Below are 25,189 nucleotides of genomic sequence, written 5' to 3'. Positions count from 1 at the left end.
ATTCTACCCAATGAATGGCGGCAGCCCCTCAGACAAGTCCCAGTATTAGCGAAGATGAGCCTGAGGGGACAAACAGGACAGTCAATGAAAATATTGACCCCTCCCACCCATAAGAATAGCCCCACCGTTTCCATTCTTGGTTGCAGCAGCTGATCTCAGTCCCTCACCTCGTTTTGGTGGAACGTCAGCCTCCTGCTTTGCCTTCACTTTGGGAGGTTCCTCCACTGGGTTAAGTCAAGACTTTTGATGAGGCCTCACTCCAGAACCTCTGACCACTCGCCTTTGTGTTCTGGCTCATCATCCTGCTGCGTAACTCAATGAGGCCTCAGCTTCAGGTCATGGACAGGAATATTCTCATCCAGTGCATAATTCCTGGTTACTTCCATAACAGCAAGTCTTCCACCCCATCACACCAGCACCATCATGTTGTACTGGAGGTTTGACAAATGGCAGGCGAAGCGGCCCAGTATCGGCCAAAGAGCTCCACTTGGGATTCCTCTGTCTTTATTCCGAAAGGTCTGAGGATCATCCTGGTGTTTCTATCCACTGATGGTCTCCTCCTTGCTCCTCTCTTTCTTGTCATCAAGTCCTGGACAGCGGCACGGTGGCGCAGTGGGTAGCGCTGTTGCCTCGCAGTTAGGAGACCCAGGTTCGCTTCCCGGGTCCTCCCTGCGTGGAGTTTGCATGTTCTCCCCGTGTCTGCTTGGGTTTCCTCTGGGCGCTCCGGTTTCCTCCCACAGTCCAAAGACATGCAGGTTAGGTGGATTGGCGATTCTAAATTGGCCCTAGTGTGTGCTTGGTGTGTGGATGTGTTTGTGTGCGTCCTGCGGTGGGTTGGCACCCTGCCCGGGATTGGTTCCTGCCTTGTGCCTTGTGTTGGCTGGGATTGGCTCCAGTAGACCCCCGTGACCCTGTGTTCGGATTCAGCGGGTTGGAAAATGGATGGATGGATGGAAGTCCTGGACACTGACCTGAGCTGAGGCTGGAGAGGCCTGCAGCTCCTTGGAGGTCCCTGGATCCTCTGTGACATCTGGAATGAGCCATCAACTGTGTCCTTGAGGTCATTTAAGCAGGCTGGCCTGTCCCATATGTCCCCTATTTGGGATAATGGCTCTCAGTGTGCTGCACTAGAAATGTCACTGACCCCTTTTCCTCATCAGTAAGTGTCAACAATCCTCTTCACTCATCTCCTTTGAGTTACATGTTCTTCCAGAAATTCTTGGTGGTGATGAATTCACTCTCGTGGTGCCAGGAGGTTTAGATTAACGAGGTGGCCTCCGTTCAGCAAGTGGAGTCAAATTATCGGTGAACTTTGGTCAGCCATTTGAGTGAGTGACCAAGGGGGCACTTACCTTTTCACACCATCACTTTATGACTTGAATATATGGCGTGTTAATCTGGAGATGGCCCTCTACGCTTACTCAGGTTACCTACTGTGATGGAGGGCAATGGCCATTACCCGGGTGGGACGCCAGCTGGATGGATGGACTGGGGGAGAGCGAGGTCATCTACAAGGTGCTACCTTCCCCTCCTGGAGCACCACAGATTCCTGCAGGGCATGCTGGGAGTTTGGCACAGCCCCGTTGGGATCCATGGGGGGGGGGGGGGGCACCAGGGGGAGCTGCAGAGCCCTACTTTCAGTTTCCACCACACCTCCAGGTAACCCCGATGAGCCACCTTGAGTACTTGCAGGTGTAACGTCACAGGAGCCGCCTCACTCCATTCGGGGAGCCTGAGGGAGGAGTGGAGGTGGGAAGGAGACGAAGAAGGAGCTCTGTGTTGGGACAAGCGCGTCCCCACTTGTAAATAAAGGTGGGCTGTGCTGGAACTCGTGTCTCTCTCGGCCTGTCAGAGTCGGGATGAGGTGGCTGGAGCGCCCCTGGTGGCTCACGCTGCATATTCTGTAAAGTTCTGAAGCCATCACTGTGACCAATAGACACAAATCGGAGATTTCCAGGAGGGGGGCCAAGACCTTTTCACAGCACTCTGCCCGTATTTGTGTTTCTCCAGCTCTACGCCAGGTTTTGTTGTAATTTTTTTGTTTTTATGACTTTATTCCAACTCATCCTGCATATTTGTCTTCATGTGAAGCTCCAACCCTGACCTGTCCTAAACCCCCCCGGCCCTCCCAGTCCTTGACTGGCTTCCCCGACACACTGGTGACCCTCGTGTTCAAATGTATTCCAAAAGGGGCTCCAATGCCCCATTAATCTTTGCCCCACTGTATATGAAGCCAAGGAGGGGGCGTTGGGTCACCACAGGGTGTGCCCGGGTGGACGGCTCGCTCTCTGAAGCTCCATGACTTCATCTCACGTGATTCATTCCTTATTATGGCGTCAGCCGAGCAGAGGCCATCTCTCCGTGCAGATTCCTGACATTAACATTACATGAAAACCACGGACGGGAGCTCATCATTCCCATGGAAAACCCGGATATCGGTGAGCCATGAGAGTAATGGGGACCAGGACCTGCACAAGTGAAGACCAAATGCTGACTAACCTGCCGCTGACGCCACGTCCACACCTCGGCCCGTTGGAATCCGAATGACGTTCTCCTGAGGTGTTGGCTCATTCCCGGGAATGAATCTGGAGCCGATGTTGGGCTGTGAACCACAAAGAGACACACGTGGGTGACAAGTCCCATCTTTGTGGCAATGCCAAGTAGCAATAAAGAAGCAAAAGTCAAACTCACCAGCGGGGGCGCCGGCATGGAGAAGATCCCTTTAGAGGCGTCCTGCTCCGTGTTGAGCGTGCGTGTCACGCCAGGACTGTCAAACTGAAGGGACACAAATGGAGAGGATTGAGACACACGGGCACTCAGCTCAAAGGCAAACAAAGGTGACAAAGGGCACATGAAGCTCACAAAGCCTGGTGGTGGCACACTCTCTTCCTCTTCTTTGTTTCAATTTCTCCTTCCAACAAAGGCACTGCACGGAGCACTCAGCTTAGCGAGTCCAACTGGATGGCCAAACACACACATGCGAGACCCCTCTGAGGCCGATGCCCAACTGGACGAGGCAGGCCGCACCATGAGGATTGTGGGTTTTCATTTCTCCAGGGCTTTCAGTGCCAGGCAGCCATCCCTGCTAAGGAGTAAACTGAGGGGCACTCAGGTGGGCGAGTGGATGGTGGACCATCAATTGTGGGGAGGTGGGCACAGTTTAGGAGAGTTGCCACCACTGGAGCAGGCCTGTCACCTTTTTCATCACCCTGTACCCCTCCGAGACCAGTTGTGCCACCAGCAGAAGGATCTCAGATGACTCTTCACTTGGGGGGGGGGGGGGTGAAATGAGATAGGTGGGGAGTCAGGGGGAGAACTTTGAGAACTTCCTGCTGCTCAGCATCAGCCAAACCAACGCACTGCTGATTGACCATCACTGTTTCACCAACCCGACGAGCTTCTGTGTCAACCACACTTCACAGCTCACTGTGACGCCTTAAAGGACCCAAATGCGTTCTTGAGGGTCAGTGTCATCGGAGGAGGTTGGGCATCCCCAGGAACTCATGTGACATTCACGTCATAATGAACACACACAGTGTTTGGTAAACGTGAGACCACCGAGGACAGTGGGACATTCTCTTAGGACCGGTGGGCTTTCTGGACACTACTGCAGTCAGACCATCCAGTGGATGCACTTGTTTGACCCCCAGATGTGGACCACTGCCACATAACTAGACACTGAGACCTCAGGGCTTGGGTGGTCCCCAGAGTCCACTTTTATAATGTAAGCCATTGTCATGTGATATAATTGTGGCATTTGTCACATTTGTGTGTGCCTGGTTAACCAATCAGTGGCTGCAGTGTCACACAAAGTCATGTGACTGAGAGACAAAGAGTGAAGCCCCCCAGTGGCCACTCTGGAGCTCCGGACCACTCCTAACTGAGTTGGAGGGACTGATGTGGACAACGAGATAACGAAGGAAGGGTTTGGCATTTGTGACCTCACTGATGTGGAGAGGCCTGAGCGGGCAGCTTAGCTGCAACTCCTGGGGTGCCCACTGGCTGACAAGAAAACGGGCAGAAAACGTGGCACTCGGTAGGCTACGGTCTGTCACCCATCACACAGCCCAGCCATTGAAAGTCACGAGTGACCCAAAGCAGGCTGCTTAACGCACCGCTGGGACAGCTTCTTGTCACGATGGCGGAGCTCCGCTGCCAGCGCTGCCCCTCGGGTCTGACTTCATCGTTACCCAAAGCGGCCCCCCTAACTGCCGTACCATGTAGTTGATGGAGGCCTGGTGAAGCGTGGCTGCTTGACGCTGTAAAGTCTGCCGGAGGAACATCTCGTCCTTGATGGCGTAGAAGCTGAAAGGAGACGAGGACAGCATTAGTGTCACCTACAGGGTGGGCCGCTGACACACAGTAGTATCGTCACGGAGTCGCATGACAGGGTGAAAGTGGGCTTTGGATTTTTTTAAAGCCAAGCAGTAAAACGAAAGTCGACTCCGTCAGACGAACGGACGAAACGCAGCAAGTCCACTGGCCATGAAGGTTGGCATTCAACTCCCACCCGGCATAGGCAGGACCCTTAAAAACGTCTTCAGCCCCCCAGCCTGTTCTGCTTTGTTTTATTGACTCTGAGTTTCCAGTTTATCAAAGCAGAGCATAAGAAATGGCGGCACTGAGGCTACGGACCTGCGCTGGCATCCGTTACTGCCAAAGGGGGTCCTACTCTCAAATTGCACCATATAATGGCTGACCACCCTGTGCCCTGACCCAAAGGGGGCTGCAAAAAATTGTATAAAGTGAGAGCAAGAAAACCCTAAGAAGTGTGTCAGACGAGAGAAGGCCATGCAGGCCATTTGCCCCTCGTTGGTTTGGCTCTTCGCCCAGCCATCCCCTCCAGGTTTCTGCTTGAACTCCAGGTCTCATACTTTGGTCAGGAGTCCCACAATCCTTTGCAGGAAGAAGATCTTCCATCCCTAAATGTTCTTCCCCTGAATTTCTGCAGGTGTCCTCGAGTACCCCTAAGGCCCCCCATTAACTTGAACAATTCTGTTGGATCTTCTTCACCAAAGGCCTGGAGGGGGGTCCTTCTGAAAGGCTCTCCAGGTTTCTGCTTCAGCTCCGCGTCTCGTAGTTTGTTTCAGGTGCCCACCACTCTTTGTGTAAAGAAGCGCAGGCCAAATCAGAAGAAGGAAAAAGAGCGACAAGTCGTGAAGAGAGCAGAAAGAGCAACTTGGTGGGACGTGACGTCGTCCTCCCCCTTGTGAACCTCAGAGCCCCTCTACCTCCTCAGCAGCTCCCCCAGTGTGTTGGTGGTCTCCCCCAAAGCCAGTAATGACGTCCAGCAGAGCAAACCTAATTAAAGCCATAAAAGTCAGGGACGGAACGATAGAAAAGTGCAGACCACCGGAAGGACACAGAAGAGACCTCCGAGCTCAGGCCGGTCCAGCATACAGCAGGGGAAAAACCAGAAAGTGCGGCCACACTGGCAGGCCTGGCCAGTCTGAAGAGCTTCACTGGTGAGGGAGGCTACTGGGACAGTGAGGTGAGGGTGGGAGTCTGGGCTGATTACAGTTCGTTGTCACCTGACGGACCACCTGAGGGCAGTGGGACTGACTCATCACTTCTATAAGCCTCACATCTGGAAGAAACCAAAGAGCCACTCATCACCTGTGCAAGACCAGTCCAACCAGTCCAACCAGTCCAACCAGTCCATCAGGGGTCGGGACAGTAGAAAGGGGTCAGAGAAATCCTCAAAGAGAGGCCTCAGACTGGGATGTCAATTCTTATGAATTTCAGACCCCCCCCTGTAATTCAAATGTCTTGGATGGAGACCCTTGAGGCCTGCAGGAGTCACATCACAATGGGCAGAAGGGCACACACAGACACGGCGGGACCCACCTCTGCTTGAGGATGGCAAACTTTTTATCCCACATCAGGTTAATGCGTTCCAGTTGCTTCCTCAGGCTGCTCAGGAGACACAAGTGAGAGTTACTGGGATGGCAGGAGGGCACACGACCGACCGTCACAGCGTTAGTAGCCAGCGTGGCGTCACCTGCTTGGCACACAGGGACAATTTAACTTGTGTAATAATAATAATAATAATAATAATAATATAATAATTATACTAATAACAGTAATAATACTACATGAATAATGTTCATATAGCGCCTTTCAAATGCTCAAGGCACTCAAATGCAAACAACATGCCATATGGTGGCCCTGTGGTGGACTGGCACCAGTATTTCTGAGTGAACATCCAACAATCCGTCCATCCACGTTCTGAGTCTCAGTCACAAGTGGCCACGGCCAGTCTGGGGACATCAGAGTGAAGGTCACACAGGATGCCAGTCCTGTCATCACACTGAGCCACGGCTCCAGTCCACAAGTGACCTTCACGTGTGGGAGGTAAAACCTTACTGGGCAGTGCAGACTCCATTAGGAGGAACAGACGACTAACGGGCAGACATGACGGGGTCACCACCTGGAACACAAACGGTTAGGGAGGTCCGACTCACCTCTCGATTTCTTTCTCTTGTTCTTTGTTGGTTTTCAGCACAAACTCGAGTCGCTGCTGCAGATTCTGATCAGCCATCACCTTCAAAATAAAAACACAGCCAGAGCCTTCAGAAGAACGACGAATGTGACGGCCAAACAAAGTAGGGGTCCAGAAAGCTTGGAAGATGACTCACAGCTCAAAGAACATGGCCGCCAAGACAGACCTCATGCACGGAGTGGCTGATTGGAGTGTCACTGTGAGAAGGCGCTATATATATATATATATAATAAATATGGCAGGTGTCATTGGGACCTGCAGTCAGCTTATGGCCTACTAGGCCCTTAAACTGGGAGCGGATGAGACCCGTTGACACCATCGTTATATAAGAGTACAGATAGACACGAGAATTAATACAAGATAACAAAACAAAAAAGCAAGATAATACGCATTGAGAAATAAACAGAAAGAGAAAAATATTTAAAGGGCAGGCGTGAAGGGTGAGCAGGCCTCAAAGTAGGCAGAAACCACACTAGGAAACTGGCCTCACCCAAGACAGCCTGGCCCCAAGCTCAAAAGGCAGGCTTCAAGGCCTGCACAGGCTTTACAAGTGCAAAAATACTTTTAAAATACACAAAAGTTCAAAAATGCCTTTCAAGGGAGTGGATAACCATAAACCTCTGGTGTGAAAGTAAAAAACAATACAGGCTTCCGTATTTTTAAAAAGTTGAATGAAATAATAATAATAATAATAAAAACAAAGAAAAGGCACAAAAATTCTTCCTAAATTGGTAACCCGGGGCAAAGAAGTTCAAAGGCAGAAGCAAAATTTCCAAAAACAGAAATCATGACCACCCAAAGCCTTAAAAGTCACCAAAGCCGTCCACTGTGACAAGTTTCCGTTTAAGAAAAGGCCCCTTGTGCCTTGGAGGGTGGCGCCTGACTGGAAACGAACGGTCAACTTGATCGCAGAGCCTTGGTGTGATTCTCTCAAAGTTAGGGAGACGTTAGCAGTTTGCTTGTCTGCCTGCAGAGGGCACCATGGGTGGCGTTTTTGACCCCCCCCCCCCCCCCCACCCCTTTGCCTTCTGCGTCTTCAGTTCTGCCATGGTGGGTAACAACAGAGGGACGAGTTTCGCAGATCCACAGATCTTGGGATTGTTTTCTTCCCACACTGCACTTGCCGAGTTGCAATTTCCGTGAACTAGCAGCGTACGTCATAGCAGTGACTCTGAACTGAACTGATTAAATAAATAAGCCGGGATGGCACTGCCAGGCTGATATTCAACTCTCCGCATTTCACACTTTCTGTGGCGCAGGGAGACAAAGTGGGAACACGCGAGCCTAGGAAGTGAAGCGCAGTCAGGAACGAGAGCACCGGATGGAGCGACAGAAGCCACACATGGAGAAATCCGCGTGGGCAAAGTGATTTTTTGTGACGTTATCCAAATCACCGATAAACAGTGGCGTGTTGAGGTGACATTTGTAAATGTGACAAATGTAACCCGACCCCTGCCAATCCGTGATGGCGTTTAGGAAACAAAGCTCACGAGATTGTGGCACCCGTGGCATCACAGAACATAACAAAGAAATTCCACTAACTCAATGGTGTGCAGTAAAAATACGAAATCAGACTGGAGACGTTCTATAAAGCCAACCGCAGGTAAGACTGAGTACAATAAACACATTTAACAAGCCACGTGTGACAGTGACAGTGACGTGTGCACCCGTGGTAAACAAGCACGGCGCGAGTGGGCGACTGACACACCACAAACGTGTCATCGAATTTTAGAGCGCAGTCAGAGCCCCTCTCACTGAGGACAGCACTTCTGAGACTCGCTGGCACTCACTGGCATATGCCAACTCCATGTGGACCCTGGCGCTGTGCGGCTCTGTGCTACCAATAACAATGATAATAATGATAATCCATTTTATTTATAAGGTGCCTTTCACACTCTCAAGGCACAAACACGCAGACTAAACTCTCTAAAGCTCAGTGTGACTAAAGCTGACTGTACGTCTGTGACATCTCAACACATGTAGGGAACATTAGCCCCCCCAGAGCACAAGGGGGCACGGTGACATCGGTGACACAAAGGCAGGGGCTCTGCAAAATAAGGAGTGGAAGGAATAGACTTCGGTATAGTGACACACAGGCCAAGAGTAAGCAGTGACACTGAGTCAGTGACTATTGTCAAGCAGATGGGACAGCAGTTCACTTCAGGGCATCGAGATTGTGTAACGATAATGACATTGTGTGACGGTGACTCTTTGAGGTGACATCACAGGCCTGGAGCAGTACGTCTTCTTTTAAAATTGCAAAGTCTCATAAAATGATTTGGCTTTTTTGCCTTTTGGACCTTCTTAAGACGTCACACATGTGTGGTTTTGTCACATGTGTGTCATCTGAAGACACAGATCAATACTTGGTTAAGGACGTTGTCAGTGCGGTTAACTTTTGTTTTCACGTTTGGAGCTCAGTATGTGTCACCTCCACTGCAAAATGTAAGAGCAGGCCAGGGATGGGTACAAAGTGACAGAAGGGGGCCTCACGTTAGGACATGCAGGGGATTAAAACTCAAAAGAGAAAAACGTCAACTTGAAAAACACCAAAGGAATCTGTCAAGTCTGGGATGGGGCTGCCTGGGTGAGGCTTCTCTGTCTCTCTCTCTCTCTCTGTCCCCCTCTCCCTCTTTCTCTTTCTTTCTCTCTCTCTTTCACTCTCTCTCTTTCTTTCTCTTTCTCTCTTTTTCTCCTTCTCTTCTCTTTTTCACTTCTCTTTTTCTCTCTCTCTCTTTCTCTCTCTATCTTCCTCTGTCTCTCAGTCTTTCTCTCTCTTTCTCTTCTCTTTTTCTCTTTCTCTCTCTACACATCTCTGTGGGTCCTTTGCAGTCCTTTCACTGTTTCTGCCATTCTGTGTTGCCCATTTGCTACAAACTGGTAGTCAGCCCCTGCTATTCACCCAGTCACGGTGGTCCACACATCAAGATTCACCCGTAGACTCTGCGGTCTGAGGCATCGCCCTGCGGCTGCGGTTCCCAAAGTGCATCGTATTTAAACAGTAAAGCACGGCAGCCACCGAGTGGTCTTGGTTGGGGGTCTCATTTCATTCTATGAAGCACCTACTGAGTGACCCACCCATCCCCACCACCCCACTCACCGATCTTGCGACCGTTTTTTGGGTTTCCTCTTCAGCCAGGAGCCGATGTTGGACGCCCTTCTCAGCAAACCTTTTCTCACTTTTTTCCTTCTGTGCTAACATCTGAAACAGAAGAGAAGTGAATTTGGGAAGACCCCGACGTGGCCCACCGTCACCGAGCTAACAAATGTTTAGGGCGGCCTTCTCTTGTCGTTTCTCATTTCTTTCTGTAGTCTGTGATGTCGCCTTGGTGCCAGCAGAAGAGGGACCAGTCAGCCATGTGGTGCTCTCTGTGCCCTCAGGCGTGTTGGCACAAGTCCAGCTTGGCAATGGGCCTGCGTGTCCGAGGGTCTCATTTGATTTTTTTTTCATGGTGTGTTTGCCCCTCTGCCTTTTCCAGTTAAGGCTCAAATGAGAAACTAACATTTCAGTTAAGTTTTTAGGTACAAACCCCAACGCTTAACCCTAACCCTACCCAAGGTGGCAAAGAGCTGCAGGACCACCTGCTCCTTTAAAGGTGGCTTTGAAGAATCAGAAAGCAGAGAGCACAAGACATGAGTCCACTGGTTGGCACTGCCAGGAGATGGAATGTGGCGGACCATTTGGGCAGAAGGGGGGCATAACCCAAGGACTGTTGTGAAGCCAAGCCAACGAGAGGTCAGGGGACAACAGGGTCAGCACCAGCCAATCACAACACACGATGACACGTCTTGAGTTCAAGGGGCAGAAACCTGAGACGTCACCCCAGTCAGCCTCTTGTTCTTCTCCAGACCACCTCAGCTCTTCGTCTCTGAACTGTGTGACTGGTGACATATTAATACCACCAGGGTTGGCATCAGCAGCGGTGCCCATGTCATGTGACACCCAACAAAATGGCAGCATGAAAATAAAGAAAGCAAACCATGTAAAGAAATCAATGAAGCTGACACCAAACCACAACTACTAGAAATGTCCTGACAAGGACACCCTGACGATTATAAAAAGGGACAAAGAAACAGAATGACAACAAAGAGAAGGACCAGGAGGTGAGCGACGTTTGAATAACGAGCAAAGGTCCAAAACCGGGGGGGCTGCCATCCACCAGCTCAGAGCTGACATTCAGAAAGCCTTCAGGGGGTCAAATCCACAACCTCAGACAAACCTGGACATGTCACCTGATATGACATGCAATGGGATGCTTCTAGATGACAATGATTGTTGCAGTAAATAAAAAACAAGAAGGGTACCAAGAAAAGGAAACCATCATGAAAATAACCAACAAACCGCAGCCCCTGAGGAGAGCATGTTACGTCCATCAGAAAAATGAATTTCAACAGTAAAACATCCCAAAAATGGGATTGAGTGGCATCTTCATTGTCACCCACCACTGAGGAGGACCTTCTGATAGCAAGGAAGCCTCACAGGTGATGAAGCCCCGTCCCATCACGTCAAAGGGCAGCCATCAAACGCCTGGCTACACGGTGGTCAATGCTGGCACCAGACGGCCCCATGGACTTGTGTTCAGGTCACACCGGGTTTGTCACCTGAGTGTTCCGTCCATAATAATCTGGCCCCTCGTTTGTTACCTAAAAGCCATTGGATTCTAATCTTGAAGTGTCACTGTTTTAATCTAGGCCATTTGTAGCCTGGGCAGCCAGCAGTCGTTTGCGAGGACAGGGACAAAAGTGCCTCAAGTGCGGGCCTCGAACCCGACACAAAGCAGCTGAGGTGAAGCCTGGGCTCAGGTGCCACCAAACGTCAACCTCAGTGGGCCTTCCACAAGCGAATCTCAAGAAAATGAATGGACTGAGGTGCACCTCCGGGCACAGGCGGCCCTTGTATGGAATCTCAGATGGTGCCACATGGAGTGGACCCCAAGCCCAAGTGTCTCTGTTGTGGCTCTGCTGCTACTTGTCAACCAGAGCATCGTCACTCTCACCATCGGGTTATAGAGACCCTCTGCTCAGCAGGACTGAGAGACTCCACAGGCCGGTCACTCATAAGTCCCCTCCGCTGGCCACATGCACAGGTCTCTCTTGATGAACCACCATCAACTTCTAAAGGCCTGACGTGGAAAACACACAAAGCAGACACCTCAACACATCACGATGTCCTTCATCTTTCTAGATCCACCTCAGGCCGAGACCACCTGACAGCCTCAGTGCAGCATCCTTCGTATCGGGACTGGGGTAGGGACAGGTTGGGGGTGGGAGTATAAAGAGAAGAAGAAGAAGAAGAAGAGTGACCTTCATCAAGACTGAGATGTCCATAGAAGATCTGCACTTCCTATCAAACTAAATGAACTTTTGTATTTTGAAGTCTTTGCTTTATGGTGACACAGGAGGTGACAATGACTTGAATGCAGGTAAGAACTGCAATGGCTTGTGTACACCTGACAATACAACTACTGCTGCCAGCCGTCACTTTTACAGCGCCTTTCACACCTCTGTGTCATCTCTATAGTACCTTTCATATGCATTGGCTGGACAGTAAGAATTCCACAGCCCTCTGCCCACTTGATGACATCAGGACTTCTGCTTCAACTGCACTGAGGGGCACATTCACCATACGGCTTTATGGAGAAGCAAACCCAGAAGAATGGCTAAAGTGACAGAGCTGGTGTGGCACGAGGACAAACAGGCTGGTGAGAGGCGGTGAGGACGAGAAGTGAGGGGCATTTTGGTCTCAACGATGTGACATCCACATTGGGCTCTCCAGTGCAGTACCTGGACAGAGCAGGTGGTCCGATGGGCACGGCATGCAGGGCAGCCAGACTGCATGGCAAGGGACACATCACTGAGCCTGACATCCCCTCATTTGCATGGCTAAGCTATGCCATGTCACACTTAGGCCGCTAATGTGTCACTCTGCCATCAGATGACCAGCGTCAGAACAGGGGGGCCGGCCGGGACCTTCCACACTTCACATCAAAACTCCAAATGTGTATGACAAGTCAGATGCACTCCTGGGTGGGTGTGATGGCCGCTCGTACTGAAGGCAGTAAAGGAGACCTCTGGTGTCGTTCACGGTGGGCCACACCAGCCGTGTCATCTGCTCAGGCTGTCACAGTCGTCATCAGCACTCCTGCAATCCCATAAATTGATAAATAAATCAACGGTGACACCGCGGTCCTCTCTGCCCACCTCAGCGCTCTGGCTGTCCTGGCCTTTCACTCCGGCGGGCGCTTGTCACGTCATTAAAGCCCAAAGCTCTGACAACAATGCCAAGTGCCAAACGCGATTTCCTGCTCTCTTGTGTATTTGTGGCCATGTTTAGATAACAGATAAGGCACAAAAATTGGAGAGAAGAAGACAAATAAGCCTGAAGATAGGCTGTCCTGCCGCCATTGTGTCTGAAGTGGACTTTCAACTCAATGCGCTGAATGCGGCCTTCCCACTCGAGTTTGTTTTGTCAGCTGCGGGCGAGCCAGCGAGCGAGTGAGTGAACGCGTCCCCCTGCTTTGCCTTGCTGGTGGTCACTCTGTTGACAAGGAGATAAAGCCACACGGGCGCTTCGTGTGACAAAAGTGCGTGGAACAAACCCTGACATGGAGGTCCTCGGGCCGAGGTGACCCTGCATAACAAAATGTCTAAATCTGAAATGCTGGCCAGCCGATGCCCACCTTCTACCTCTTGTATCGTCCTATGGGGTCTTCAAGCAATAAAAGGGACAAATGATCAGGTGAAGAGCCAGGAGGAGGGTGATGGGAGAGCACACGGCCGAGGGTCAGCAAGAAGATGGCGGGCACCTGGCAGGGATGGAGAACATGGCTCTGCTGGGCCAAGAAGGAAAAGCTCCGTACGCGCGAGTGTGAGAGACGGTGGGCATGTGTCATGCCCATTCAGGAGAAGTTGTTCACATTAATGCCCGAACACCAGGGAGCAACTAGAGGGCACACTGTCCCATTTAATAAAGTGGGAGGCGGTGAAGCAGCAGTGGCCTCTAATGGGCCGGACCTGAGAAGACCCTCAGGGTCTCCACTGCCATGAGTGAGGGGTCCGTCCTAACCTGATGGGGCTTGAGGCCTGCGTAGGCCTGATTATCGTTTCTGTTGACACGTAGGATTCACAGAACTCAGGCCTCGCTAATAAACGTCTTACTCCATGTCTCGGTGTCTTTGAGGTTTTATCGCAGATTCTGAATTATTCTTTTTCATATTCTTATGTCATTTCTGTTTGGTGTCTTCTGCTGTGGGCTGGCGCCATGCCCAGGGTTTGTTTCCTGCCTTGCGCTGTTGTTGACTGGGATTGGCTCCAGCAGACCCCCGTGACCCTGTAGTTAGGATATAGTGGGTTGGATAATGGATGGATGGATGGATGGATGTTTGATGTCTTTCATTGTTCTGCTGTGTGGGTGGAGCCCCCCAGGAGGCGGGGCCACTCTGACATCACCACTCCTGTGCCCGCCCCCCGGCCTATTTAAACTTAACAGTCTTGTGCAGTTCATTGTCTTTTTGCTCAGCTGATTGGTTTCTCCTTACAGATTGGGATTCTGGGAGTGGGCGGACTGGGATCTCGAAACTCTTTTTGCTCTTTCTGACCATTTTTGTCGTGTTTTCTGTGTTCCATAAAGATGTTTTCATTTGTAAAGATTCCTTGGAGGACTGGTCCCTTTGAAATTCTGGAACAATGAAAGGCTGCCACCTTCTGGTTTGTGCAGGCCCTTCTAGTTGGGGTGAGGCCCTTTAGGGTGAGGCCTGGCCAGGCCAGTGGTGCCATCTGAAGGCCTCATGCCTTTTCCAGTTTTGGTCCAGTCAGCCAATACGGCTGTGAGTGGGCACGGATGCTTGAAGACCTGACAAACTGTCATTTTAGGCCATTTCTGGGCCACATTTTGTGCAGGAAAGGACACCCTCATGATAAACCAATGGGTGTCTTCAGCAAAAAATGACCATGACGACTGGAAGATGTGCATTAACGGACCCCAAGGGTTCACCCCCCTCATGGGATATAAGGGGGTTCAAAGTAACTCGTTTCCACAAAACTTGGAGATTGGTAATCTGGGAAGGCAATTTTGAGGTTGCTGCTGAGGAGAAGCAAATCATGTTTATTGATGTATGACTCTCCTAGCCCCCTAAGATCCATTCAGAAGGTTGAAAATGACAAATCTCAGAGCTAAGCATGTGGGGTATCGTTTTAGACAATTTCAAGGTCAGTGAGTCTGAATATGAGGTTATTTTTGACTTTTGACCCTTTGCTAGCCCCCTATGGACCTCCATCAGAGGGAGACAAACGACCAACTTCTACTACAATCGAGAGTATTTAGATTTGAAATGTTCCCGTTGAAGCTCACATTTGAATATTTCTGGTCTGACCTGAGGAGACTGTTCCTGTCTATTCTCTTAAAACTGGCCGTCATTCCCTCATTCTGACTTTTTAACTTTTATGCCCACCATCATCGTGTCTCAACCTCATGGAGCAGGAGAAGCGAGCTGCCGTGGCCGAGGTTGGCTCAGGTGAGTCTTCAGCAACTTTGAGTCTTCTCAGCATGTGGGGCTTTGGCATTCCTGCCTCCATTTGTGGCACCATTGGTGCTGAGCCGTTGTCACCTTGGGGTTTTGCACATCTGTTGTCCCTTCAGTTTGTCACTCTGTCTACACAAGAGCAGAGCGACTAGAGTCACATCAGTGGTCCGGATGTCCAGGGCTGACCACCTAAACCTGAGGCCACACTGGCCAGCACTTTCACTTTGTCACGTCTCCTGCTCCTGTCACACATTTCCTGCTCTGGTCTCCACAGGTCTGTCACTGTCCCTCCGTGTCACACACTTACTTACCGTGTCATTGGATTCTAATCTTGAAGTGTCACTGATTTAATTTAGGCCATTCATAGCCTGGGCAGCCAGCATCTGCAAGAACAGGGACAAAAGTGCCTCAAGTGCAGGCCCCGAACCCAACACAAAGCAGCTGAGGTGAAACCTGGGCTCAGGTGTCACCCAACGCCCACTCCAGTGGGCCTTCCACAATTGAATCTCAAGAAAGTGAATTGGCTCAGGTACACCTCCGGGCACAGGCGTCCCTTGTTTGGAATCTCAGATGGTGCCCAAGTGTCTCTGCACTCTCACCATTGGGTTAGTTGTGTCACCTGATCACTCACCTGTTGCCTGCTGGTGTTCACAAGATCTCCCATTTTTGTCTCCATTTCTTCTTTTTGCTTCATTAGCTGTAAAAACACAAAGTCACTCGACAGTCAGTCCTCGTCTCTTTGCTTTTTCTGTCTAAATGACTTTAACGTCTTCAGGATGACCCCAATGTCACGTCTGCATGGGCTGCTGGTGCCACTAAACGTCACAAATGCCTGGGACAGCCCTTTGAGACGTCATTCACCTCACAGCCCCTCAGAGGACATGTGCTCAGCCTGACTGTCAATGGCCTGATCACCTGATATGGCGTCTAATGCTGAGCCACCCCATCCTCCACGTCTCATTGGGGGTCTCTTCAGCTTTGACTCGCTCTGCTCAGGCCTTCACTCTCGTCACTATGGTAACCAAAGCCAACAGAACCAAACGAGACGACCGCCATTAGCACAGACCATCGACTGCAAACCAGGAAACCAGAGAGGGTGACGAGAAGAAGAAGAACAACGTGGCAGACGTCCTGCAGAAACCTTCAAGGAAACCAGAAGGACTTCAATTCAGAAATGGGCCTGCAGGTAGAACTGGTGCTGTGTGGACTGCGAGAAGGGCAGTCGGCCCAAAATCATTAAAGAGGGAAGGGAGGAAGAAGGGAGTCAAAAGGACAAAGCAAAGTCCAAAAGGGAGGACGATGTCAAACAAAGACCGGACCAAACAGCACCAAGCAGGTGCGCTAAAGGTGGGCCAATGACACCAACTAATGACACCGCCCTGGTGCATCCTGGGAAATCCACAAAACAAAACCCACAAAATGGTGGCACCATCCCCAAAACAAAATGGCAGTTGGAAGAGACAAAGTCCCAAACCGAAGCTTGGACAGCAGAATCAGCTCCACTGAGTGCTTAGAACCCCAAAACAACACCAAGGGGAGAATCTGAGCTTCGGGGAAACCCAAGAAGAGAAATCAGAAGAGAGGAGAACCTCGAGAGGCTCACTAAACTCAAAAACAATGAGACCACCGCACAAAACAAAGTGCACCCCCCCCCCACCCCAACTTAAGAGGTGGTCTGTCTGCACACTGACACAGTCCGAGAGTGGACCGGGAGGTGAGGGGAGAAACGACACAAACGTCAGAGCGGGATCAAGAGAGCACAGTGGGGGGGGGCAAAAAATGGAGACAACGAGCAATTAGGAAAAGGGGGCTTTGAACCTGCAAGTCAGATAAGGACGGGAAACCCTGGGCGGACTTTTATTCCGTTGGTTACGACCTTGGAGGACACACCCCTAGCAACCTGCTAATAACAAGAACCCCAAAATGGTGGCAATGATGAAAATTCAAAATGGTGGAGGATGAAACTCTTAGAGCGACTGGAATGTCCAGAAGTAAACTTCAGGTTCCTACTCAGAGACCTCCAAGTCGCCTGAAACAAGAGTCAGACCTCAGGAATCCAAGGAGAAAAACCAACAAAAGAAAAACAGAAACGGAAACCAAACCCCAAAGAAGAAGTGGGCTTAAAATGAACCAACAGAAGGGAGAGGGGAACCAGAAAACCCTGGCCCACCAACAACAAACCAGAGCTCCTTTAGTTTTCAAGTTTTAGATAGATAGATAGATAGATGAAAGGCACTATATAATAGATAGATAGATAGATAGATAGATAGATAGATAGATAGATAGATAGATAGATAGATAGATAGATAGATAGATAGATAATGAAAGGCACTATAAGATAGATAGGCAGTCACCCAAAATCAAAATTTCAGGAGAACCCCTGCTGCCCGCTATGCCACATAGCATGGGAGTCGAAGTCTCACTTAAAGCAGGAATTTAAAATAAATGTACGGTTTAAGTAACAAATAAATAAAAAAAAAGTTGTCATCTTTGAGTGACAAGCGAGTCCCTTTACATGTTCCCCTCTCCCCTTTCTGAGCTTTTCAGTTTACAAACCTCCTCTGTCTTCTGTTGGGCCTGTGCAGGCCATAAGCCTGCTCCTTGAGTTTACCCACAAGCCTCAGCGGAGTCTTGAGACTTCATTCTGGGAGCAAAGCCCCAGTCTGAGTTTCGTGAGCCGCGCCGATCACAACAATCCGACAAGGAAGGAGCAGCATGGCGGCGTGTGCCGGAGCGCCCAGAGGCCTACTCACCAAAGCGCGACTTTCATTCCTTTCCTCTTGCAGCTGTCGCTTTAGCGTCTCACATTCCCGGATTAACTGAAAGACAGGAAAGCAAACAGTCAGGTGGTCTGAGTCTGCGAGTGCCGATGTTCATCTTCAAATCGGAAACCTTTGGATGGAGACGTCGAGAAGACCCCAGGGTCTACGACCTTTTCAACGTGTTAACTGGTGTTAACCTTCATTTTGTTTGTCACGAGTTGGGATTTCCCTCATTAAGCGTCCATCCACTTGGATTGCGTCATTTGAGTTGGTCTCTTCAGAGAGGTTAGAACCCCAGCTTAGTGTGTCACCCTTGGGGATTTGGATTTGTGTGTTTTCTCTTTTTGTATTTGCGGATTTTATATTTTGTATTTTGAATTTGTATTTTCTGTTTTTGTGTTTTCTGCTTTTATATTTTTGTATTTTGTGTTTGTTTTTCTGATTTTGTATTTTATGCCGTATTGGCCCGACTACAACGTGACCTTTTTTGACTAAATATTTCCAGTTCAAAAGTGGACTCGTGTTAAATTCGAGGACTTGGCAATTCAATGTAACAACTCATCTTATTAGTTCGCCTATGGCGCCGAGTGCCCTGCGTGTTGGTCGTGCGTGTCGTGTTCAGTATAGTTTGGATTGGTTTGAGTACACGAGGCTGCACGAGAGTTTCTAGCTCCGGTGGAATCGCTGGTTTTGAGCATTTCGATTCTGGTGCGTGTCTGGCGTACGCCAGCGAGTGGCTGTTGTGCCTGTGATTCACAAGTAAGTGTAGTCCACGTCTCTCGCCACTGTTACAGTAGTAATTTGCATGTTTGCTCTCGTGGCAGGTTCTTTATTGCCCATAAAAAATGAGCGCAAGTTATAATAGTAATGTTGAGAAAAAAGGCTCATCAAAGAGACCAATAAATAAAGGTACCAGGAGAACCTACGATATGAATTTTAAGATTAGGGTTGCAAACGAGGCAGAGAGAACAAACAACATGAGAGCTTCAAGGAAATACGGAGTTCTAGAAGTAAACGTCCGTCTCTGGAGAAAAGATTTAATGAAATATATGAATGCAAATCCATCCATTCATCCATTTTCCAACCTGCTGAATCCGAACACAGGGTCACAGGGGTCTGCTGGAGCCAATCCCAGCCAACACAGGGCACAAGGCAGGAACCAATCCTGGGCAGGGTGCCAACCCACCGCAGGACACACACAAACACACCCACACACCAAGCACACACTAGGGCCAATTTAGAATCACCAATCCACCTAACCTGCATGTCTTTGGACTGTGAGAGGAAACCCACGCAGACACGGGGAGAACAAGCAAACTCCATGCTGGGAGGACCCGGGAAGCAAACCCCAGGTCCCCAGGTCTCCCAACTGTGAGGCAGCAGCGCTACCCACTTTGCCACCGTGCCGCCCGTGAATGCAAATTCCTCAAGAAAATGTTTTAGTGGACCCAAAATAGGAAGGTGTAAAGAAGTTGAGCAGCGAGTGGTAAAACTCGTAATAGAAAAGTGAAATGAAGGATTCCCAATATCCTGTGAAGGTATAAAATGTAAAGCGTTAGAGGAGGCTGCTAATTTAAATATCCCTAAAACAGACTTTAAAGCAAGTATGGGTTGGTGTAAACGAATGATGAAACGGAACGGTTTATCAACACGATGGCGGGCAACTCGCGCGCAAAAACTTACTGGCGACTTTAGTGAAAAATTGTTGAATTTTCAGCAGCATATTATAACATTACACAAAAAGTACAACTACAATCTTGAAAATATTGGAAATGCAGACCAAACACCTGTCTATTCTGACACGCCTTCCAACCTTATGGTAAATAAAAAAGGTGAAAAATCAGTCTTATTGAAGTCAACTGGTTACGAAAAGTCCAGAATTGCTGTTATGCTTGCTGTTACTGCTGAAGGACAAAAACTTCAACCTTACGTTACATTGAAACATAAAGCAACGCCCAAAGAAAAGCTCATCCAGGAATCATTTTTCGGGTCCAAGAAAAAGGTTGGATGACAGAGGAACTGGTATTAGACTGGCTGATGTGATGTGGGGAAAACGGCCAGGATCTCTGAGAAACACTCACTCCATGCTAGTCCTTCATGCATTTCAAGGCCACCTCACGTCAGGTGTTAACGAAAAAATTGAAACATTGAATTCCGATCTTAAATAATACTGGGTGGTAGGACATCCCAGCTGCAAGTCTTTGGATGTGGTGGTTAATAAACCATTTAAAGATAACGTAAGAAAAGAATACAATTAGCTGTTAGCGGGCAATCAGCCATTAACACCTACAGGAAAAATAAGAAAACCCTCAGTCTCACTTTTAGGAAAATGGGTTGTGACCGCCTGGCAGAAGATCAAACCTGAATCGAGAGTTAAAGGATTCAAGAAATGCTGCATCTCCAATAGTTTAAATGGGACTGAAGATGACATTTTGTGGGAGACGGAAAGTGTGAACGAGCAAACTGACGATAACGATGTGACAACAAAGAGCTCTCATTCTGAATAAATATTTACTTACAGTAGGTATCTTGTAACTTGCCTTATTAATTTTGTTCTACATTACTACTTAATTTTATTGACATGAATGTAACTTGTCATATTACCTTTTAAATAAATGATTATCTGATTGAATTTTATTTTCTTTGAATTCTTTTATGAAAAATGAATGGATTGTGTTAAATTCAGATTTTTTTTTTCCTAAAATCTTCATGAAAAAATTGGGGGCCGCGTTAATTTTGGGCCGATACAGTATTTTGTATTGATAATTTTTATATTTTTCTTTTTGTATGTTGTGTTTTTGAATTTTTGTATTTTCTGTTTTTACATTTGTATTTTTGTATTTGCATTTTGTTTTTGTATTTTGTGATTTCATATTTTGTGTTTTTGCATTTTGTATTTTGATATTTTTGTATTTTTAATTTTTATATTTTGTATTTTCTGTTGTATTTTGTGTTTTTGAATTTTTGTACTTTCTGTTTTTACATTTGTATTTTTGTATTTGCATTTTGTGTTTTGATATTTTTGTATTTTTAATTTTTATATTTTGCATTTTGTATTTTTGTATTTTGTATTTTTATATTTTGTATTTCTGTTGTACAGTATTTTTGTATTTTGTGTTTTTATATTTTTCATTTTTATATTTTGCATTTTGCATTTTGTATTTTTGTATTTTGTGTTTTTATATTTTTAATTTTTATATTTTGCATTTTGTATTTTTGTATTTTGTGTTTTGATATTTTTGTATTTTTAATTTTTATATTTTGTATTTTGTGTTTTTATATTTTTGCATTTTAAATTTTTATATTTTGCGTTTTGTATTTTTGTATTTTGTTTTTATATTTTTGATTTTCAATTTTTATATTTTGTGTTGTCTGTTTTTAATTTTGTATTTCATATTTATCTCCCTGATGTGGAGGGGCAGGACGCAGGAGACCCCCAGTAAGAACAGTGACTCACAGCAGCCCCCAGTATCCGCGCCCGGGTTCACTCCTTTATCAGATGAACCTTTTGCTTTGATGTTCATTCTTGTGCCCTTCACGATTTTTCGACTCCGGATTTGTTTCATCTTAAAGTCGTTGGCTTCTTCTCACCTTTCCTGGCTACGCTCCTCTGTCGTTGATTCATTTGCCCGTCCCGTTATGGGGTCTCTTTCTCAAATCTGTCTTCGATGATTCGCTTGTACTTACTGAGGGTCTGACGTCGATGTGCGTGACACAAAGGCTTTGCAGTTGAACTTTGTAGGCCTCGGTCTCCTACAACGAGTTTCCAAATGCCAGACATTCCTGGTCTCCCGACACGTCACGGTTGGGTGGAGGGCTTCGTTCCTTTGATTTTTTAGATTTTTCTAAGCACATTTTGATTACTTTTGAGCTGCGGTTGTCTTTTGATTTTCACGCCATTTTGTGTTGTCAGTGATGGCACTTTTTGTCACATGGCAGGGTGGGACCTTCATGTGCTTCTCCTTCTTACAGAGCTCTTGGTGTGCTTTTGACTTCAGCGTTTGTGTTGTTCTCTCGGGCTCCACCATCGCCGGCCTCTCATTTCAGCCTCGGCCCCCTGAGACCTCAGCTACCTCTTATCTTCTGGTCCTGCTGTCCTGCGGTGCCCTTTAGTGGGTGGCACACAGGATTTGGCCCTCTCAGGCCCCTCGGTGTCAGACCCTGATGGTGGAGGAGCCACATGGAGGTCTGCCAGGCAGTCAGCACAATGCTGACCCCTTAAGAGACGGGACTTGGTGGAGTCACCAGCATCTCCCCTCACACCCCCCTCAAGTCCACAGAGACGGCCATTTGCTTCTTCTTATCAATGTGTTGAAATGGATGGCAGGCAGGGACTGGCGTCATTGCCAGAATGGACTCCCTTTCTGTGCCTGGCTGGGAGGTCCAGGTGGCAATGGGTATGAAAAGTGGCAGGAGGTTCCCTGCCTACACAAGGATCTGGGCATAGGATGCCATCTGAAGAATGGGTATGTTGGCAGGATTAGATGGAGGATCAGGACACGCCTGGGAGGCCAGCATGAAAGAGGAGCAGGGGGAGCTGAATTGTTCAAGCTACACGCTCACCCAAACTGCTAGGTGGCAGCAGATCTCGACACAGGTACACCAGTGGACACCCGCAGGGCATGCTGGGAGCTGTTGTACCATCGAGGAGCCCTGTTGGGGTCCGTGAGTGCCACCAGGGGGTGCTACTAGAAGTTGTGCTCCTTGGATTTTGGGACTTCCAGTTGACCCAGAAGTGCCTCCATTGGGCTATGCCCTGGCACCAGAAGTACTCCCAGGTCCAGGAAAAACGGAGCCCCTCTGCCACATCCAGGCGAGTCGGAGGACAAAGTGTGAGAAAATAAAAGAGAAATAAAGGGTGTGATGGACGAAGCCTTGTTAAGGTATTATTGTTATTAAGAAATGAAATATCTGAACTCGGGACTTGTGGTTGTGCGGTGGTGTCTGCAGCGCCCCCTACTGGTCACTGTGTAGAAAACCAACCGCTACACAGCGCTAGAGAAAATGGGCAGTGAAAGTCAATGAGTGACTTGTGACAAGAACAGGCCATTTGTCCCAAAACGTTTGCCAATCTCATCCATTGAGATCCTCCAACGTGACCTGGAGTGGAGATCTGAAGGTCCCTGAGGTCCTCCTGTCCACCGCACTACTGATTTGGCGTCTGCCATTCTAACATTTTCCTGACATTTGTCCTTAACAAGTGACAAACTGGGTCCCCATGTCCTCGTTGCAGTAACAGCCAGTGTCCACTCCACTCATCCTCTTCATCGTTTTAAAGTCCTCGCTGCTGTCACCATGTAATCCCCATTTGTGTCCCCTTGATAGAAATGACAGGGGGAATGAAACCCACAAAGTCACTCATCACAAGAAGCCGTCAGCATCTGGCAGTCGTGCCATGTCAGGCGTCAGGACTGTCGACTCACCAAAGGCGGCGAGGAGTGAAAGGGCACAGACTGGCATCACACACAGTTTATTGAACCGGCAGTAGAATTTGTTTTGTGATCGTGAAACACAAAACTCACAACAAGGGGGTCTTTGGGGGTAAACATAACAATTATGGGGGTCTCTCCAAAGCTGACAGCTCTGCTCGCTCCTGCTCTGCCTGGTGAGCTGCATGCCTGCCAGCTGCCTCGTGCCACTCACTGGGGGTCTGAGGTGGCCCCCTTGGCACTCACTTTCCCCAACTCTTTAAGCTGATCCAAGACAGGATCCTTCTGAAGTTCACAGTCAGGCCAAAGGACTTGAGCAGAGCCTCCAAAGTGCCATCCAGCCGTGCCCACCTAACCCCAGTCTGTGCCAGGATAAACTTCACCAGACAGTTGGCAGAAGACATGAGGGCCCGAACTCCACCTGTGACATCACTTTGTTTGTTCCTCCGTTCTTCTGTGAAGTGACACTCGATGTTGAGCCTTCCCTGAGCTTCGTGTGGCTCGTCACTCCAAGCAAGTGACACTTGGACCATACGGTGTGGGAGGAAAGCCAGTGCAGTGGTCCTGCCATGAAAGGCACCATATATAAAATCAAGAGGGGTGCATGAAAATATCGACTTGGAAAGAATGGAACGTGGACTGAAATGAGAAGGCTGACGACCTCCATGCCACCTGATCCCCAAAGTTTCAGGCCTGTGTGGCATACGGCCGGGGCTCTTGCCCTTGCCTGGCTGGGATGTCTCTATGCTGGAAGGACTGGGTGAGGAAGCGTATCCAGACCATTACCTCCCCTGGAGCGCTAGGTGGCCGCCCACCGGGTTACAGCAGTGCCTCGGACTCCTGCAGGTTCCATGGGTGCCACCAGGGGGTGCTGCTGCTGAGCCCTTATTTGCAGGTCTTCCACCACACCTGGAAGTAGAACAGCGAGTACCTGGAGCACTTTGGGTGGGTGCCTTACATCAGGGGCCAGGAGCCACCAGTCAGAGTCGGGAGACGATGCTACACTGGAGGAGTGGAAGAGAAAAGAGAAGGACAAAGAAAGAAGAAGAGATTGTATTGTGCTGTGCTTGTGGGAAACGGGGGAAAGCGTTTCCCACGAGGAAAAAATAAAAGAAAAAGAAAACCGCGTGTGCCATGAACTTGTGTCCCACGCCAGTCTGTGTTGGGTTTGGGCGGCGCTGTGCCCCCTGGTGGTCCACACCTGTTAAGGTGATTCAAGTGCCACAGCCTCACTCCAGTGACCTGGGTTCAGATCAGGGGCTTTCCCACCCCACTCAAGAACTATTGCAGCATTCCCACCATTTGGGGTTCCTCGTGCCTTTTTTGGAGCTCCACCTGCTAACCTGAAGTCGGGGTACGCGCTGTTTGTTCAACCAGGAACTGTCACCAGTGGGGCTCAGGTGACACACGGAGCTCAAACACCAGTGCCATCTTGCCAGTCTGCCAGCACTTTGGACTTTGGAGTCGGCGTCAGTGAAGGTTTGCACCAACATCACTGCTCGTCACTTGTTGTGCATGAAGGGAATGCAACCCACTAAACTGGCCAGGGACCACCAGGGGCTCAAGGCCAACATCGTGCAGGAATTCATTGAAAACCTGAAGACTTCCTGGAGAAAGCAGCAAGCAAAGTTAACCTCAGGACCGCTGGGGGTCCGCTCCCGAAAGCAGGATTAGCGTGAAATTCACAGAAGTGGGGCTGTGATTGCCTTCATTTGCTCCAGAAGAGAAATGTCTGATGAAATCCGGCGCAGTCACTGGAGCGGGAAGGACGGATACGCTGAGACCCCAGCGACCAAGGAGCACAGCAGCCAATCACAAAGACCCAGCTGCAGAAAGTGGTGACAGTGTCGTCCCCAACCTGGCCTGAGCCAGCAGCACAATTCCTTCACTTCTGCTTCCGTTTTACATTCGAGACGTCACAGGAGCAGCGTAGCGCGTCATGAGTGGACTTTGATGAAAATCGGGGACACTCCC

General features: G+C 48.9%; 1 protein-coding gene across 1 annotated transcript in view; it reads right to left on the bottom strand.

Moving 5' to 3' along the window:
• c6h10orf67 (chromosome 6 C10orf67 homolog) overlaps positions 1–25,189 on the bottom strand; it is a 64,457-nt gene that overhangs the window by 9,682 nt on the left and 29,586 nt on the right. Inside the window, exons 8-15 of the mRNA XM_051929274.1 lie at positions 17,778–17,843; positions 15,656–15,721; positions 9,603–9,704; positions 6,465–6,544; positions 5,848–5,913; positions 4,218–4,305; positions 2,692–2,775; positions 2,500–2,602 (exon numbers count right to left, since the gene is read on the bottom strand). Of these exons, the coding sequence (XP_051785234.1) occupies positions 2,500–2,602; positions 2,692–2,775; positions 4,218–4,305; positions 5,848–5,913; positions 6,465–6,544; positions 9,603–9,704; positions 15,656–15,721; positions 17,778–17,843 (655 nt within the window). The remainder of the gene's footprint in view (positions 1–2,499; positions 2,603–2,691; positions 2,776–4,217; positions 4,306–5,847; positions 5,914–6,464; positions 6,545–9,602; positions 9,705–15,655; positions 15,722–17,777; positions 17,844–25,189) is intronic.

This window comes from Erpetoichthys calabaricus, chromosome 6, assembly GCF_900747795.2.
Source record: "Erpetoichthys calabaricus chromosome 6, fErpCal1.3, whole genome shotgun sequence".
NCBI lineage: Eukaryota > Metazoa > Chordata > Cladistia > Polypteriformes > Polypteridae > Erpetoichthys > Erpetoichthys calabaricus.
The sequence above is the reverse complement of the archived record's forward strand: the minus strand, read 5'-3'. Positions and strand labels throughout refer to the sequence as shown.